This window comes from Elephantulus edwardii, unplaced genomic scaffold (assembly GCF_000299155.1).
Source record: "Elephantulus edwardii isolate Elephantulus edwardi_28Jun2011 unplaced genomic scaffold, EleEdw1.0 scaffold00092, whole genome shotgun sequence".
Classification (NCBI taxonomy): domain Eukaryota; kingdom Metazoa; phylum Chordata; class Mammalia; order Macroscelidea; family Macroscelididae; genus Elephantulus; species Elephantulus edwardii.
The window spans coordinates 6,025,373-6,044,700 of record NW_006399842.1 but is presented as its reverse complement, the minus strand read 5'-3'; the positions used below and the strand labels follow the sequence as shown (position 1 = coordinate 6,044,700).

General features: G+C 38.2%; 1 protein-coding gene across 1 annotated transcript in view; it reads right to left on the bottom strand.

The window, feature by feature from the left end:
• The window catches only part of LOC102859581 (DNA-directed RNA polymerase II subunit RPB11-like), an 83,067-nt gene extending 65,744 nt beyond the window's left edge, over positions 1 to 17,323 (bottom strand). Inside the window, exon 1 of the mRNA XM_006890753.1 lies at positions 17,248 to 17,323. Coding sequence (XP_006890815.1) covers positions 17,248 to 17,323 — 76 coding nt within the window. The remainder of the gene's footprint in view (positions 1 to 17,247) is intronic.
• Positions 17,324 to 19,328: the final 2,005 nt, after the last annotated feature.

Sequence of the window (19,328 nt, the reverse complement as noted above, 5' to 3'; positions counted from 1 at the left end):
TGTGTGTGTGTGTGTTGTTGTTGTTGCTGTTATGTACCATCGACTAACCTGCGACTCATAACAGCCCTGTGTACCACAGCTCTGATGCCTATCCTGTCCTGAGCCAGTCTCACTGACTCCAACACACTTAGCCCCTTGTCCCTAGTTATGTATCAATCCATCTTATCATGGGTGTTCCTTTCCTGCTTTGTTCCTCTACCCTTCTAAGAATATTCGGTCCCTCTTGGCCACAATCCCTAAGTATGTGAGACTGAACTTCAATATCATAGCCTATAAGGAGAAACAGACCTATTTGTTTTCTTGGAGGTCCATGGTATGTTCAAGACTCTTTTCCAGCACCACAAATCACAGGCATCAATACTTCTTCTGTCACCCTTAGTCGTTGTTCAGCTCTCAGATGCATAGCAAATAATTGCTAAGACTATGGTCTAGATCAGGCACACCTTAGACTCTAGACTGACATCACTGTTTCTCAGTACTCTAGAAAGGTCCCTGACAACATATTTACCGAAAGCAATGTATGCATGTGTGTGTGTGTGTGTGTGTGTGTGTGCCTTTGATTTGACAGTATAGCTTGTTACCACTGATCTGGTCACCAGCCAGCAGAGATCCCTTATATGGGTGTGCACACATGTGTATGTGTGTGCATACATATATACACATGCACATGCACACAAAAGGTTCAAATCCATCAATTGTTCCACAGGCAACAAGAGGGGTAATCTCCTTGTATCCAATTTATTGCCTCTGAGAACCTGCTGATGGATTAGCTATAAGTCTTATTCCATCTTAATGGTATAAAAATAATACACATATATGCATATGAGTTAAATAGATAACATATATATTATATATTACAAACATACATGTATATTACATGTTAATTTTATATAATACGTATGGTAACAGGGGTCTGCTATATGAACAGTATTATACTGTGTGCTTGCCATATGTAAGTGATTAAGACAACTCTGGGTCAGTGTACTTGAGGAGTCAGGGAAATTTAGTAAGGGAAGAACATGATTAATTCTCTATGGAAGTAAATCAAGAATGGCTTGGTGGAACTACTGAAGAGTATCTAGCACTGGCCAGAGAATTCCTTGGATACTTCTTAAAATAAGTGGTCATTGACTTGATTTTTTTTAAATTTTATTTTAATGAAAGTTTACAGAGAATTTGAATTTCCATTCATTCATTCATTCATTATTGCACTTTCTTCCCTGCCCACCCCTCATCCCAGTTCACTTTTCTATTTTAAAAGTAAAAAAAAAAATTATTTCTTTGGTATTCAATCTCTCCCCCCAAGTTCCCTCCACTATACAGATTTCATTCTGGACTCTTGTCATGACAATAATATCAAATCAAATAATTCTCCTAAACAGTTTCTCTCTCATCTGTTTCAATGACATATACATTATTTATACCTTCTTAATTTCCCCCTTTGTCCGGCCCTCTTTACCATAGTGGCATTATGCAGTATTTGTCCTTTTGTGATTGAGATGTTTCAGTCAGCATAATGTGCTCCAGGGTTACCCATTTTGTACAATATTTCATGAGTTCCTTGTTTTTCATTGCTGCATAGTAGACCATTGTGTGAGTATACCAGAGCTTCTCTATGCATTCATTTGTTGATGGGCACTTAAGTTGTTTCCAACTCTTTACTATTGTGAACAAAGCAGCAATAAACACGGGTGTGCATTTATCTGCTTGGGTATCAGTTCTGCTTTCTTTAGGGTATATTCCAAGTTGTGGAATTGCTGTGTCAAATGGTATTTCTATTTGCAACTTTTTGAGAAAGAGCCATATAGCCTTCCATAGTGGTTACACCATTTAACGCTCCCACCAACAGTGAATAAGGATTCCAGTTTCTCTTCAACCTTGTCAGCATTTGTTGTTTGCTGAAAATACTACTTATTTTTTATTTTTCATATAAAGAAAGTTTACAGAGACTTAGGGTTTCCAGTCATACATTGTTGCACTTTTCTCCCTGCCCAGCCTCTCCCCCCAATTCACTCTTTTCCTTGAAAAGTAAAAGGAAAACTCTTTCATTGTTATGTAATCCCTCTCCCCAAATCCACTCCACGGTGTAGCCTTCATTCTGGACTCCTGTCATGACAATAATACCCAATCATATATCCCTTTTAAACAGTTCTCTCTCTCATCTGTTTCAATGCCATATACATCATTCCTCCCCTCAGGGCTGAGGGACGACTTGATATTTTAAAAGCAAGCAAAGTTTAACTAGAAAAGCAATGAGAGGGATGCAATGGGCACATTTGTGCAGAATACACTAATGGCAGAGGTTGCATAGAGAGCATAGTATCATTAACTCACAAAATAAGCTCTTGATGAACAGAAAGTAGTATATGAAGATGGTACTTATATTTAAAGTCTTGGACACAAATAGGAATAGCTTCTGAAGAGCCGTCTTGGAAAGCCTGCAAGCCAGTGAGGAAGAATTAGAGGAGAAGCTTGGAAGGTAAGGCTAGGAAGAGACAATGTGATAATTGGTACAAGATCCACAAGAGGGTAGAACCAGAACTTTGTTATGTGTTAGTAAGAGGAGTATAATAAATATGAAATGCTTTGTTGGGTGTTTACCAGGGTTCTATTAGGATAATAATAAAAATAAAAATGATGACCATTATAATAATGATGAAGACAAAAGAGGAAAAAAAATACTTGTGCTTGCTCTTTGCCTAGCACTAAACATGTGTTGTCTCATTTATTTCCTAAACACCAATAATTTAACCATTAGTTTTTAGTCCACATATATTATAATAAGGGAGCACTTGTGTCATTGCCAGCAGGGAGTTACACTGTTAGCCCAAAGGCAGAGCCCCTTTTGTTGTTCAAATCCAAAAGCAGCTCCTTACGAGAAAGATAACCAGTGCAATTAAAAACATCAGAAACCCATGGGAGGGCCAGGTAAGAGCTGGTTCCATGAGTTGGTTCTATGAAGTGACAGAATTGAGAGATAGAGAGAATTATTGTAATGAAAGCAAACCTTGGGGAAACCCCAGTTGTCCAAGGACAGTTAGAGTAAATTTTCAAAACGAGATTCTAACAGATACATTTTTTCCCTAGGGTCTATGTTCTGAACAACTTGATTCTATCTCCTACCTTCATCAGAAGGACAAATGTGAAGATAAAAGGGTGGGCAAGAGAGATATTTAAATGAAGGGAGAAAAGTAAAGCTCAATATTTTGAATGTCAGGTGAAGAAGAACACGGGTAACAACCTTTACATTAAGAAAGAGTCCTCTTTGTAGAGAATACAGAACTGCCTTGTTTCCCAGGCCCTGAATGGTTTTGGGCATTTGCTCTGAACTGCCCTCTGCCCCCTACCCAACGCCGTCCATCTCAGTGTCCCACGAATGATGTACAGCTGCACTCCCTCCTCTGTGCTCCAGAAAAGCATCTGGAAATAGCCCTTAGTCTTGTTGCTGAGACAAAGGCATTGTTTCTTTAATAACACGTCTCTTTGGAAACCGTCTCCAGCCCACTTCAGAAGCCAGGCTGTACTGACCCTGACATGATGTAGCTTGTTTGGTCCTGCTTAGGGGAGGGGGAGGGAAATATATGTGTAAGCTATGTTGGGCATCAAAAGATAAATGCAAAGAGATTTGGGGGTGTCTTTGGTGAGAGTTCCTCAGACTACAATGTTAATGGGGGATTCGTAGATTATTGAATAAATTTCAAACATATGCTTCTGTGTGTGTATATGTGTAAACACTTAGATATTTCAGTTTGCTGCTGTCTAGGAACCCTGACAAAGTGAAATCTCATGGTATGAAGCACAATGTTGTTAGGTACTGTCGAGTAGAGTATGAGTCATAGCAACCGTAAGAACAACACATTTCAACCCTGTCCTATCTTGGACCATCTCCTCCATCTCCGACATACTTCATTCCATTGCCACAGTCATTGATTATGTATCTTCTGGTTTTAAGCCACAGGCAGTAAAAGTGGGAGTGAGGCTTGCCACCATTTATTCAGCAATAAGTAAATGTTTGGCAACCTGTTAGGACATTTGATATATATGTGTATAAGTTATGATAACTGTTATAATAAAACTATGCTGAAACAATCAACCACAAGACTTTAAATGCATAAAAAACAAACATTGAGTTTTTTACTTCACAATTACTTGTAGCTGGACAATGACTAAAGTTGACAGAAGAAGAATAGATGCCTTCTAGTTGTGGTGCTGGAGAAGGGTCTTGAACATATCATGGACTGCCAAGAAAACACATAGGTCTGTCTTGGAGAGGGTGAAACTAAGTATTTCCTTGAAGGCTAGGATTTTGAAGCTCTGTCTCACATACTTTGGGCATGTGGTCAGGAGAGACCAGTCCTTGGAGGACATTATGATTGGAAGTGTGGAAGGACAGGGCAGGAGAAGAAGACTCCAGATGAGATAGATTGGTTCAGTACCTAGAGCAATGGGGATTAGTGTGTTGTAATTAATGAGAGTGCCTGAGGACAGCGAGGGATTCAGAGCTGCTGTACATAGGGTTGCAGGTGACTCAACAGCACATAACAACAACAACAACTTATTTATTGGTTGATTTTATTTAAGTCTCTTGTTTAGAATCAACAAGACCTCGTGGAGGGCCTTTGTATTTAGAAGTTGGTTGTCATTATATTTTGAAGGAATATTCTTCTGAGTGGTACAGCACTCTTCTGTCAATATGCTGTACTGAGGTAATGAGGGCTTGATATGACGCTAAACTTGGTGCCACTGGAGTGTCCAGTGCCAGAACAGTTACCCATGGTGGACAGTGTTTGGTGGAGCTCCCAGTTTAAGCAGGAATGGCATCCAGTTCCTAAACAACATGCCTCTGGAAACTCAGTGAACTTTGAAAAACGACAATAGTTATAAAAAGTCCTCAGATGTGTTGTTCATAGGGTCGCTAAGAGTTGTGATTGACTTGACGGCAATCAAGAACAACAACCAGAGTGAGAAGATTTGATAGTAGGAACCTCTCAAGTAGCTGTGGTCAGCAGTCTATGGCTCAGTGATTCTCTGTGCATGTGAGCGGGACTCCCACATGTGGTTCCTTTGGCTTAGATATCTAAGCTAACACTGTTCTGTCCCATAAGTCTCATCTCTCCAAGGTTGCTCAACATACGAAGATGTATGAGAAGTAAGAGAGAAAGCAGAACCCCAAACACACAGTTTTGTTTACCAAGTGTTGCCAAACCATTAGCTAAAAATATATCATCAGGTCAAATAAAAAAATGGAGAAGAAAAAATAATTTTAAAGTAGGAAAAGATAGCTTAGAATATGAATATATAATAAAGATTTTAATGGAGACCATGTCAGAATTAACGTATTATAACAATTTTCATGTAATCCTCACCGGAATTATTTGACCATTTTAGGAATGAAGCAGTTTAGCAAGCATTCCATTTAACATCAGATTTCACTTAGAATTTCACAGCCAGAAAGTCAGAGAGCAGAGATCACAATTGTCTATGTGCTTATCTGTTTGTACTGCATGAACAAGCTAGGATGTTACAGTATATTAGTCAAAAATCAGGAAAGTGAGTGATACTAGGATGACCTGAAACTCAGGTAATGGGGCAGCTGGTGATTAATAACGAGAGTTCAATCCAGTTGTGAATATGAAACAGTGGGTAAAATAGAACAGGCATGTGATATTCATTTATAGTAAATATCTATCAAGAAGACAAAGATTCTCAGCACTGGACCAATTGGCAGCATCAGGATGGATGGTGAAGAGATTGAGACTGTTCACAGCTTCAGTCTGCTTGGCTCCACAATCAACACTCTTGGCACCAGCAGCCAGGAAATTAAAAGACATATTGCCATGGGAAAGCCTGCTGTTAGGGACCTCTATAAAGTACCTGAGGGGCATCTGATACAGGCCATGGTCTTTGCAATCATTTGTTATGCGTCAGAGAGCTGAACAATGAACAGGGAGGATAGAAGGGGAATTGATGCTTTTGAGCTTTGGTGTTGGAGAAGAGTGTTGAGGGTACCATGGACTGCTAAGAAAACAAACAGATTCATCCTGGAGAGGGTGAAACTGGTATGCTCCTTGGAGGCAAGGATTCTGAGGCTTCGTCTAACATACTTTGGTCATGTTGTAAGGAGATACTGGTCCTTGGAGAACGACATCATGGTTGGGAGGGTGGAGGGCAGGCGCCGGAGGGGAAGGCCCTCTAGGAGGTGGATTGATTCAGTGACTGGGATAATCGGGATGAGTGTGTTGGAGACAATGAGATTGGCACAGGACAGAGCAGAGCTTAGAGCTGTTGTACATAGGTTCACCATGAGTTGCAAGCAACTCGATGGCACATAACAACAACATCTATCACTAAAGATGTAACATCAAGATCTCCAGAAGAAAGTTTGGCTGGAACTATAATAACTAAATTCAAAGTGAAGTTGTTGATAATCAGGACAGGACTTCCAGTCTAGAAGATAATAAACTGCTAGGCAGAGTAATACAGTTTAAAATTAATCATTGCATTCTCATTGCCTTTAGTACAGAATCTAACACCCTTAACACAGCCCCCAATGTTTTCCATAATTGGATTCCTCTTGAACCACTTCTCTATGTATTCCCCTCTTCCCAGGTGAATTAAATATCTACCTTGTTCTTCTCACTTTCAGAGATTTATAGATGCTTCTCTAGGGAAGTTAGTCCATAGGATGCTGTACTGCTAACCCAAAGGCCACCACTCTCTAGTTGTAAGAATCCATCAGCAGTTCTGAAGGAAGGAGAGAGAGGGACAATCTCCGCCAACTTGATTTCACCTCAGAACCCCAGAGAATGATCAGCCACCTCAATTTACAGGCTGAAATTGATTGACCATGAAATCAAGATACAGTAATAATTGGTACCAAATCAACAGCCATGAATTTGAGTTGTTCCTATTAATAATAAGCTATGACTTATGTGTTACTGTGATCGTAGAAGATGTGCCACCACTTCAAATACCAGCAGGTCACACATGGAATCTGTAAAACTTCCAGACTAAGATTAAGAAGCAGAACTAACCATCCATTTCTGATACAGCAGTTCTTTGAAAATTCTATGAAAAACTGAGGAAGAGTGTTACATATAGTATAAGAAGTAAAGCTTCTCAGATTGGAAGTCCTTAAAATATGGAGAAATAGCTTCAAACATCCAGTAGTAACTGGAACATGGAATATGTGAACAATCACCTAAGAAAATTATAAATTGTCAAAAAGGATATTGACTGCATAATGATGGACAACCTAGGCATTAGTTAGCTGAGATGGACTGCTATTGGTGATTTTGAATTAGATAATTAAATGATATATTGTGCCAGGCATGGCAAATTAAAGAGAAACGGTGTTACAGTCATAGTGAACAAAGCAGTTCAAGATTCATCCTGAAGTACAATGCTATGAGTGATAAGATATTATACATACACATACAGGGAAGGTCTGTTAATACAACCATTTTTCATTTATACCACAAAAATTAATGATGAAGAAATTTAAGACTTCTACCAACTTTTGCAGGCTGAAATTGATTGACCATGAAATCAAGAAACATTAATAATAATTGGTAAGTGGAATGCAAAAATTGGAAATATAGGAGGATGGAAAACATGAACTTGGTAATAAAAATGAGGCTGGGGAGTGAATGATAGAATTGTGTACAAGTAATGATTTTTTTTCAGATAACTTTTATAAAAAGGATAAATAGTGAGTATATATGTAGGCCTCACCTAATGGACATCTCAGGGTTCAGACTGACTAGATGTCCGGAAAGAGTCAGAGGAGAAGCTCAGTATCAGTGGCCAAAACATGATCTTTGGTTGAATGTGGAACAGATAATAACTCATTAATGTGCAAATTCAAATTGAAGTTGAAGTCACTTTCTTTAAGTCCACAAGGAGAGTCTTTGTTCCATTTCAACTCAATTAAAAAACTATCTTCAGAATAGACTTGGTACATTGCACACTAACGACCAAAGACCAGATAAGCTGTGAGATGGTATCAAGGATATTATCCCTAAAGAAATCAAAAGGTCACTACAAAAACAAAGGAAATAAGAGACTAAAATTAATGTCAAAACTTACTCTGAAACCTACATTAGAATAAGATAGGACAAAACAAACAAAAAAATGCTAGAAAATGTCAATCTGAAGGTTAAGAAGACAAAACAGAGTATTATAACAAACTGTACAAAGAATTGAAGTTAGAAAATGAAAGGAGATGAGCATTCTCTGCATTTCTTAAAGCAGAAACAACTGAAATAAAAATTTATGCTTCAAATTGAAATACTGAAGGATTATATGTACAAATTCTTCAATGATGCGGGAAGCATAAAAAAGAGATGGAAAGAATACACAGAGTAATTGTACAAAACTTAATTGGAAAACACTGAATCATTTCAGAAAACAACATAAAATCAATAACTAATAATGGAAGTTAAATAAGTTCAAGTTATACTGAAAGCATTGGGTGGGAAAAAATAAGGCCCTAAGAATTGATGGAATACCAGTAAACATGGGCAATTTCCTCCCATGTAATTAACTGCCTCTGAACACCCACTGGAGGGTCAGCTATGGGTTGGTTCCAACTCACCGGTAATAACAACAACAAGCAAAATGATGTGATCTTGGACATGCTCACTATACTATGTAAAAAAATCTGAAGACCTAGCTGACTGACTGGAAGAGATACATATTCCCATTCCCCAAAAAAGGTGATTAAACAGATTGTGGAAATTACTAAATAACATTATTAATACTACATGCTAGTAAAATTGTACTGATGATTATTTACACGTGGCTGTAACAGTATTTTAAGACAGATTTGCCAGAAATTCAAGCTGGATTCAGACGAAGCCATGTAATGAGAGATAACATTGCATATGTTACATAGATATTGAAAACAGAGAACACCAGAAAACTATTTTTGTGTGTTTTATTGCCTATGTAAATGTATTTGATTGCATGAATCATAATAAATTGTGGATAACATTGAAAATACTGGGAATCCCAGAACACTTATTTCTACTCAGATGAATACTGTATATAGATCACAAAGTTGTCTAAACAGAACAATGGAATCTGCATAATTTATAATCGGGAAAAAAACAGTGTATGTCAGGTTTGAGTAAGTTCTCTATACCTATTCAATCTGTATACTGATAAATAATCTGTTTAGTTGGCCTGCATGGAGAAGAATGTGGCATCAGAATTGAAAGAAGAGTCTTCAATAACCTGCATTATGCAAATGAAACAACCTTGTTGTCAGCAAGTGAAGAGGACATGAAACACTTGGAAAAGTTTGAAGACCATAGCCTTCAATATGAATTACATAGCCATATTAAGAAAACAAAAGTCCTTACCATTGGACCAAATAGAACATTATGACAGATGGAGTAAAGTTTGAAGTTGTCAACAACTTCATTTCACGTCGATCCACGAACAATGCTCATGGTAACAGCAGTCAGTAAATCAAAAGAAGTGTTGTTATTGTTGTTATTATATGACACTAAGGCACTTGCGACTCATAGCGACCCTATGTACAATAGCCCTGAAACTTGCTCTATCCTGTGCCAACTTTATTGCCTCTGACACACCTACCCTCATTACCCCAGTCACTGAATCAATCTATATTATCGAGGGTCTTCCTCTCTTGTGCTGTGCCTCCAATCTTCTGAACAGAATATCCCTCTCTAAGGACTGGTCCCTTCGTACAACATGCCTAGAGTACGTCAGATGAAACCTCAGAATAATTGTTTCCAAGGAGCAGCCTGGTCTTACCCTCTACAGGATGAACCTGTTTGTTCCCCTACCAATCCATGGTATAGTCCATACTCTTCTTCAGCACCATACCTTAAAGACATCAATTCTCTTTATGTCATATCTAGTCACCGTCCAGCTTTCTGATGCATAACAAGTAATTATGAAGATTATGGCCTAGATCAAATGAATCTTAGTCTCCAGACTGACGTTTTGCTCTTCAGTACTCTGGAGAGGTCCCTGACAGCAGACTTTTCCAATGCAATCAACTTTTGATTTCCTGGCTGCTGGTACCAAGAGTGTTAATTGTGGAGCCAAGCAAACTAAAGTTGTAACAATCTCAATTTCTTCACCATCTATCATAATGCAGCCAAATTGGCTCAGTGGTGAGACTCTGTTTTCTTGATGTTGAGCTTCAATCCTTATTGAAGGCTGCAGTCTTTGACCTTGTGCAGCAAGTGCTTCAGGTCCTCCTCAGTTTCAGCAAGTAAGGTTGTGTCATCTGCATAACTCAGATTGTTGATGAGTCTTCCTCCAATCCTGATGCCACATTTATACTCATAGAGTCCAGCCTCCCAGATAATCTGTTCTGCATATAGACTGAAAAGGTATGGAGATAGAACACATCTCTGGCATACACCCTTCCTGATTTTGAATCATGTGATGTTTCCTTGATATGTTCTGATAACTGCCTCCTGGTACAAGTATAGGTTTCAAATAAGCACAATCAACTGTTCTGAGACTCCCAGTCTTCTCAGAATTAGCCAGTTGCTTTGGGAAAATTCTACCAATAAAGACTTCTCCAAAGTGTTCCAAAGAGTTAAAAATTTCAGTTTGAAAACTAAAGTGTGCTTGATTCAAAGAATAATCTGTACAATTGCTTCAAGTACATCTGAAATTTGAACAACGAATACAGATAAGAGAGAAAAAATACTTTTTGAGTAGTGGTGTTGGAGAAAGGTACTGAACATACCATGCACTGCTGAAACAAACAAGTCTGTCTTGAGATAAACCCAACCAATGTCTCCTTAGAGGTAATAATGGTGAAAGTTTGTCTCACATGCTTAGGGCATATTGTCAGGAGGGGCAAGTCCTTGGAAAACTGCATCATGATAAGAAAGTTTGAAGGTCAGAGAAAAAGAGGGAGATTCTCACAAGATGGATTGACATATTCGTATTACATAGGGCTTGAGTGTATTGTTGTTGTTGTTGTTGATTGCCATTGAGTTGAGCACGACTCAGTGACTTTATGAACAAAAGACCTAATGCCTTTCCATAACTATTATCATTTCACCAAGTTCATACAGTTTCCAGAGGTATGTTGTTTAGGAAGTGGATACCACTCCTGCTTCCAAACCCATTTTACATCTGGGAGCTCCACCAAACACTGTCCACATTGGGAAGTCTTCTGGTATTTGATACCCCAATAGCACAAGGTTCAGAAACAGTACTCCATATTGTACATCATACTGCACATTGACAAAGAGTGATATACAAAGTGGAAGAGTGTTCCTCCAGATATAACAGCACTAATTTCACTTAGCAGTGGTTAAGTGTTGTCAAGTTGAATACAACTGCGAGTAAGTTTTGCACCAAAGACCTAAACTCTCTTCTATGACTAACATCATTTCTGTATAGAACTCTGTTCTACAATTACCATAATTTCTGTACATTTAAAGAGTTTAGAGACTTTGTACAGTTTAGAGAGTTTTTAGAGTTTCCAGAAGCATTTAGTTTTAGGAAGTAGATGCCACTCCTGTTTGCCTGCATAAATAAATCTGGAAGCTCATCCAAACACTGTACATAATGAATAAACATTATGGTATTTGACAAGACTATGGAGCAGTGAACAGCGCCACAGCAACACCAAGTTGTTCAGTTCAGCAAATAGACAAAAAGATTGCTATTCATTCGAAAATTAATAAATGTGTCCTAAGAGCCACAAGCCCAAGGGCCCTGAGGGGTTTTAAGCCAATGCCTTCGAGTGTCCTTAAACCCTAGGCAAGGCTGAGGGACACCTGCTGTTGGGGAAGAAAGAGAAATAATACACATCAAATATGACCCAAAAAAGCATGACCCCAAAACTTCCCTTACCCATCTGGACCAGCATCCACAAGCAGCAAAAAGCCACATTCCCAAAGTGGAGTTTCCAGGCCTACATCTTCTGGTAGTCCCCTCCCAAACCCTGGTTTTAAGCCAATGCCTTTTAGCGGACTTAAGCCCTAGGCAAGGCTCAGGGACTCCTACTCTTTTGGGGGGGGGGGAGAGCAATAATACACATCAAACACAACCCCCAAAACTTTCCTTCACTCGCCCATCTAGACCAGCATCCAAAATAATATGCAGGATAGGACAAAAGATCTGTTCATAGGGTGGCTATGAATCATAAATCACTCAGTGGCATCAAATAACTTTAGATAATGTTCCCCTCACTCTTTAGTCTCTCTCTTTCTTTCTTTATTCTTTTTTATTTCTATCTTTTCCTTTATTTCATCCCTTCTCTTTTGCCAACTTGTACTTCACATATTGATTATACTACATTCGGGTATATTTTATCCTCACATTCTGAAGTCATTTCCAGATAATTCTGTACTTCTTTACATTTTTGTTAATATTTGTTGGTTTTAACTTTTTTTAATTTTATACTAATTTATTTGTAAAGTTTATAAATTTCATCTACACTGTTTTTCACTCTGGATATTTCCCCTTTACATTTCACATTATTTTTCTTTTCTTTACAGCTAGTATTAGAAAATTTATTTCTATGATGTGACATATAATAAATATTACAGGCTTCTTGGCTGTATAGTCACTACCATAACTACTCCACTTTGGTTTTTTAGCATGAAATCAGACATAAGTGATATGCAAATGAAAATGAATGTGCATTATTGGATTCCAAGAAAAGTTTATAAAAACACGTGTTAGCTTATTTTGCTTCATTGGACACAGACTGATGATCCCTGGAATATAAACTCTAAGAGAAAAGGAGTTTGTTCTTTTTCTACTACTCAGGCCTAATCTATACTGATTTCATATAATACATGTAGAATATATATTTGGTGACTCAATCAATGCATAGTATTTAGAGTTTAGATCACCCTTGCAGAGTGAGTATGAAATGACTGTAGAATTCAATAATTTTTAATTCAAGTCAAGAATAATCCTATACGACAGTCATGTGACTGCAGAGTTAAGGTTGCAGAATCTTTTCCCAGACAAGTTTAGCCCAGGAATTAAAATAAACTTAGGCCTCTAGGTGATACTAGTCAAAAGCTAAAGCTAAAGACATCTATAGGGAGTCTTAATGAGAGAATCAAATAAGGAATTTGACTGGTTAAGATGTCTAAATAGTCATGATTATTATATTTACATAACTGCTTAAACATATCACTGCACATTTTCTGGCTTAAACAACACTATTTATTATTTTACGGTACTATCAGAATACGGTTTTCACTGAGTTAAGATCAAGATATTAGCCAAGATCATTTCTTTCTGGAGCCTTTCTTATATTTTCGAGTTTCTAGAGGCTACCTACATTCCTTGATCCATGGTTCCTTTTGTTCCTTTTCCAGACCAGAAGTGTTACACTTCCCTGACAATTCTTCACAGTCACTTCTCACTTTGAACATAATCTAGAAAGATTCTTTACTCTCAAAAATGCATATGATTAGAATGGGCTCACTCAGCTAAGCATATGTTATTCAAACAAAGAGAAAAATTTTTAAATTTTACAGAGAATTTTAATTACTGAAGAAAAAAAAACATTCCTTCTTTCCAAATAGGCAATCATGTCTGAATTTCCATTATTAGTTTTTTGGTTGGTGTGGTTTGTTTTTTTGTTTTCTGTTTTTTGTTTTTTTTTCAATTAAGTATCAGCCTTATGCTGCAGAATTGAAGGTTATAAACTCCTTTACTCTCTGTAGTTCCTTCTACCAATTCTTGGCTTTGGCAAAACAAGACAGATGCTTCATTGAACACTAAGAGTGGCAGAAAGAATTATTGGACGTAACAGTTTTTAAAATATAACTTGTTGTTATGTGCCGTCGAGTCGCTTGTGACTCATAGCAACCCTATGTATAAGACCCCTAAACCCTGCTCTATCCTGTGCCAACCTTACTATCTCTGACACACCCACTCTCATTGCCCCAATCACCAAATTGATACATGTCATCGAGAGTCTTCCTCTTCTGCGCTTTCCCTCCACTCTCCCAAACATGATGTCCGTCTCCAAGGAAAGATCCCTCCTTGCAACATGCCCAAAACATGTCAGATGAAGCCTCAGAATCCTTGCCTCCAAGGAGCATCTGGTTTAACACTCTCCAGGACAAACCTGTTTGTTCTCCTAGCAGTCTTTGGTATATTCAACACTATTCTCCAACATGAAAGCTGAAAGGCTGTTATTTTTCTATCATCCCTATTGCTCTCCAACGCATAGTACACAATTGCTAAGACAATGGTCCAGATCAGGCACACCTTAGTCTTTAGCCTGACATTGTTGCTCTTCAGTACTCTGGAGAGGTCACTGACACTTAAATTTCCCAATGCAATTTGTCTTTTGATTTCCTGGCTGCTGCTGCCAAGAGTGTTGACTGTGGAGCCAAGAAAACGAAAACTGTTAACTATCTCAATTTCTTCTCTCTCCACCATCCATAATGATGCTTCCAATTTGGCCCAGTGGTGAGAATCTTTGTTTTCCTGATGTTGAGCTTCAATCCACATTGAAGGCTGCAGTCCTTGACCTTCTGCAGCAAATGCTTCAGGTCCTCCTCAGTTTCAGCAAGCAGGGTTGTGTCATCTGCATAACGCAGGTTGTTGATGATTCTTCCACCAATCCTGATGCCACATTCCTCCTCAAACAGCCCAGCATCCCTAATGATCTGTTCTGCATATAGACTGACAAGGTATGGAGACAGAATACATCTCTGGTGGACACCCTTCCAATTTTGAACCATGCAGTGTCTCCTTGCTCTGTTCTGACGACTGCCTCTTGGTTCAAATATAAGCTTCACATAAGCACAATCAAATGTTCTGGAATTCTAAAAATGATAAAAGTAATAGTAATCTAAATAAAAAGTAATAGTAATAGATTACTAGTAATATTAATTATTGTTGTGTTGTTGATTGCTGTCGCTTCAAGCACGACTCATAGTGACCCTATTGACAATGGCCTGAAGCCCTTCTATAACAATAGTCATTTATCAAAGTTCATAGAGTTTAATCTGTTGGCTACAGAATCTTTTGGCTGAAGATTATGGGTTAAAATACATCCAATGCATATATTGATGATGCACTAAACATGACATAGAAATGAATGAAACAAATTATATTAGGTAGAAATAAAAACCTAATTGAATTTACAAAGTTGTCTAGAATGAAGATTATACTCTAAGCTTAATATGGAAACACATGCAAACTTTACAAGTGATAAAGAGAGATCATTTCCATCTTGGCTCTAGGAAAGTAGAAATAACTTTTAAAATCTTGGTGAGTTCTGGTGGCCTAGTGGCAAGAAGTTTCACTGCAATCCCAGAGGTGTGCTGTTCAAATCCACCAAATGCTCTGCTGGAGAAAGAGGGACAATCTCCTCTTGTACCAGTCAGATCTTATCTGATGGTACACAGACACACAAATAATAATAATAAAGAAATAAAATAAAATTTAAAAATCTTATAAAACTAAATTCAAACCTCTGTGTCTCCCCTTATTATAGGAAGCTCTGATGTCAGTCTATAGAGACTTGTTCTGCTAACTCAGTAGCCACACTTTTCTTAAATGAAATTTTTATTTTACACTGGTTTACTTACAAAGTCTGTATACATTGTTTTAACACTCAATCTTTCCCCTTTCCTTTACCTACTCCTCCTTCCACCCATCAAATTGTGTGATCCTCTGATTAAGCCCTTTCCCTCCCTTCCTCATCCGTCTGCTCCCCTCCCTGCCTTGGATCCTCATACACGTTCTACCACAATGATATACCATCTTACTCCAGTAGCAGTGGCCAAGTTTAGCAGAGCAGGATGGAGTGAGATAGGAACTCTTATACATTGTTGGTTAAATTGTAAAATGGTACAACCACTCTCTGGAAGGCAGTTTGGCGTTTCCTCAGAAAGTTGAACGCAGACATTCCATATGACCCGACTTCCACTGCCTGAAATATACCCTGAGAAAACGAGAACGGAGGCACAGATAGAAACTTCTACACCAATGTTCATAGGAGTATCATTTACCATCACAAGAACATGGAAACAGCCCAACTGTACAACAACAGTAGAACACATTGAGAAATTATGCTACATTTACAGGATAGAATACTATACAGCCCACAGGAGCAAGGATGTTGTAAATTACTACCTAACTTGGAAAGAGCAGAAGAACATTATGCTAAATGAACTAACTCGGTCCAATAAGGACCATAAAACCATTATTTTCTTTACAATTCTATCCACCAGCTGCTCTGCAGGAGAAAAGACAGGCAATTGACACTCTCCTACAGTATGATTTACAGCCTTGGTAATCCAGTGGAGGGTCAGCTATAAGGTGGAATTGACTGAGAAATGAGGAAGACAGAAAGAGAGGGAGAAAGAGAAGAGGGGAGGAGAGGTGATAGAAAAGAAGGAGAGGGGAGGGAAAATAGAGAAGGGGAGGGAAGAAACAGAGAGGAGAGAAAAGAGAAATTTTTTTGTGTGTCTTAGGCTTTAGTATTGTTACCAACACCTGAGTCTCAGTTCCTTCAACTCTAAAATGAAAATAATACTAGTAGTTACCTCATGCTGTTGTGGTGAAAATTAAATGAGATAAAAACATGAAATAAGATCACGTATATTAAGTGTTTAATGTCAAGTAGCTGCTCAACAAATATTAGTTATTCCAATTACATATTAATTGAAAGACACAGGCCACCTACAAGGTTAACAGAATATTTCAAATTCAGACATTTAGTTTTTCTAGGGATAGCTTGAAGGTATTTGCATTACAAAAAATAAGCCACAGAAGGAGAAAGCTGAAAAAGTGGAGTTAGCACATTGATAAATAGTTCTAAGTGAAAGCAATTTCAGCCTGAGAACCCTCAGGCTGTCTTCTCTCTCTTTGGGTGACTGTCAAACCCCAGAGATGTGGTGTCTTACAGCAACAGGCATAGAGACAAATTATGCTCTGGATAAGGTAGAGTTTTCCTTAACTACACTTGAAGTCCAGGTGGATGAACTTACTGTCAGAATAAAATCCAGGAAAGCTTGATAAATTGAAAGCAAAATACAAATTAAACCTTTTGTGTGTGTGTGTGTGTGTGTGTGTGTGTGCGTTCATGCACATGTGTGTGCACACAGCCCAGGTAAAACAGGTTTATGCATGGAAATCCACCCCTATCTTTCCATTCTAGTATTTATTAAATCAACCAGGCACTTTTCCAAGCCATTTCATTCTCCATTGCCCATTTATTCCACTTATTGAATCCTTGGGGGATCTCCAGAGAGCACCCACCAGTTGTGACGATCAGGCCTAAGGCTGCACAACTGTCTGTTAAGAAGTTGATAGCATAAGCTCCTTTCAGATCCATTGTGGAGTAGCTCTTTCTTCCTATTAACTTCTGGTGGCCACTGGCTTCAACAAACAGCTTAGAAGAGATATTAGTCAATTTGTGAGACTTAAATTTGAAATAATACAAGAAATATAATAAAACTAAGATATGTTCATAAGATAAAAAGATTAAATTTTGGCCTATACTTCAGTATCTTATAAAATCATGCTTGGATTTGTAATAGAATAGTTCATTTTATTATTCTTTTTATCTTTTTTAAATTTCATGGATTTCTTTTTCCATATACATTAACCAAACTAAAGAGTGTAACAGTCCTGGCTTTAAGTGAAACATGCTTTATTATATGCATGTAACAAACTGGAATTATAATCACATCTACCTACCTATTCATACAAAACTTGTCACTAACTTCATTTAAAAAATCACCCCTAATTAATCCCTTTGAGTTGTGGTGTTGGAGAGGAGCACTGAACACCCATGGACAGCCAAGAGAACAAACAGACATGTCTTGGAGAAGGTGCAGCCTGAGTGCTCTTTGGAGGCAGTAATAATGAGGCTTCACCTCACATACTTTAGACATCTTTCTAAGAGAGGCTATTCCTTAGAGAGGGATGTGATGCTGAGAAGGGTGGAGGGTTGGCAAAAGTGAAGAAGACCCTCGATGGGCAATCACCTCTCATGTGATTTACTGCCTCTGAAAACTTAATGTAGTTTCAGCTAAGAGTCTTTTATGACTTAATGGCACACAATAACAAAGCCACCAGAGCTCCACATGTATTAATACTAACTACTGTCAATTAACATATTAATACTCCAACAACTTCATCTTACTTGTATCCACAATCAACAGCCTTGGTACCAGCATTCAGAAAATCAGGAGACATATTGCACTGGAAAGTCTGTAGTTAAGGATCTCTCCAAATTACTGAGGAGTAATGATGTCAGTTTGAGGACTAAGGTGCAGGTACATCTGTTTTAGTCCACTATCTTTCCAATCACTTGCTATTCATCTGATAGCTGGACAATGAATAGAGGTGACAGAAGAAGAATTGATGCCTTTGAGCTGTGGTGTTGGAGAAGAGTATTACAATTCTATGCACGGCCAAAAGGACAAACAGATATGTCTTGGATAAAGTACAGCCAGAGTGCTCTTTGGAGGGAAAGATGATAAAGCTTCACCTCATAGACTTCAGGCATGCTGATAGGAGGGGTTATTCTTTGGAGAGGGACACGATGATCAGAAAGGCACAGGAGGAAGATTCTCCAACAGGTAGATTTACACAGTGACTGTCGCCATGGGCTCTAGTGTGTCAGGACATGTGAGATAAGACAAGATTCAGTTCTGCTGTTCCTAGGCCTCCTATAGGTTGTGCTCGACTCAATGGCACGTAACAATAAATCATGTATATGTGGAGGAAATAACTCAAGAAGCTGGGCCCTATGAAGAAAAATATGGCATCAACAAAAGTGAGAGACTCAAGATATTAATAAAACGATTTATTACTGATAATGTTGCTTTGGGTGTTGTTAGTTTGGTTAAACTATATATATATGACTATGTAAATTATAGAAATAAAAAGTTAATGGAACATCTTGTTGTGCATCTTTGAGTAGGAAATAACCCATAACAGACACTCCAGCAGGCTTTCAGAGGCAGTTAATCAAAGGGAAGTGATTGCCCATCCTTCTACCATGAAGCAGGTGGTGGCTTTGAATCCAATACCTTTAGGATTGCAGTGCAGCTTCTCTTATCACTGGGCCATCAAAGTTCCCTAGCAGCTAGGATGTGTTTTTCCAAGTAGTATAGTGCACATATGGAAATGTATCTTTGGAAACTTCTGTGACTATGATTCCATGGAGTAACCGAGTGCCTTGGTCTCCACAGGACAAGGCAGTGAGATGAAAGAGCGATTTAAGTTTGTTAACATCAATGAGGGGAGACAAGCCCCTCCCTATGTCTGACATCCTCTCCACAAATTTTAGACAAGGCAAAAATGTTTCTTTTCTCTCTGTCATCCTTTCT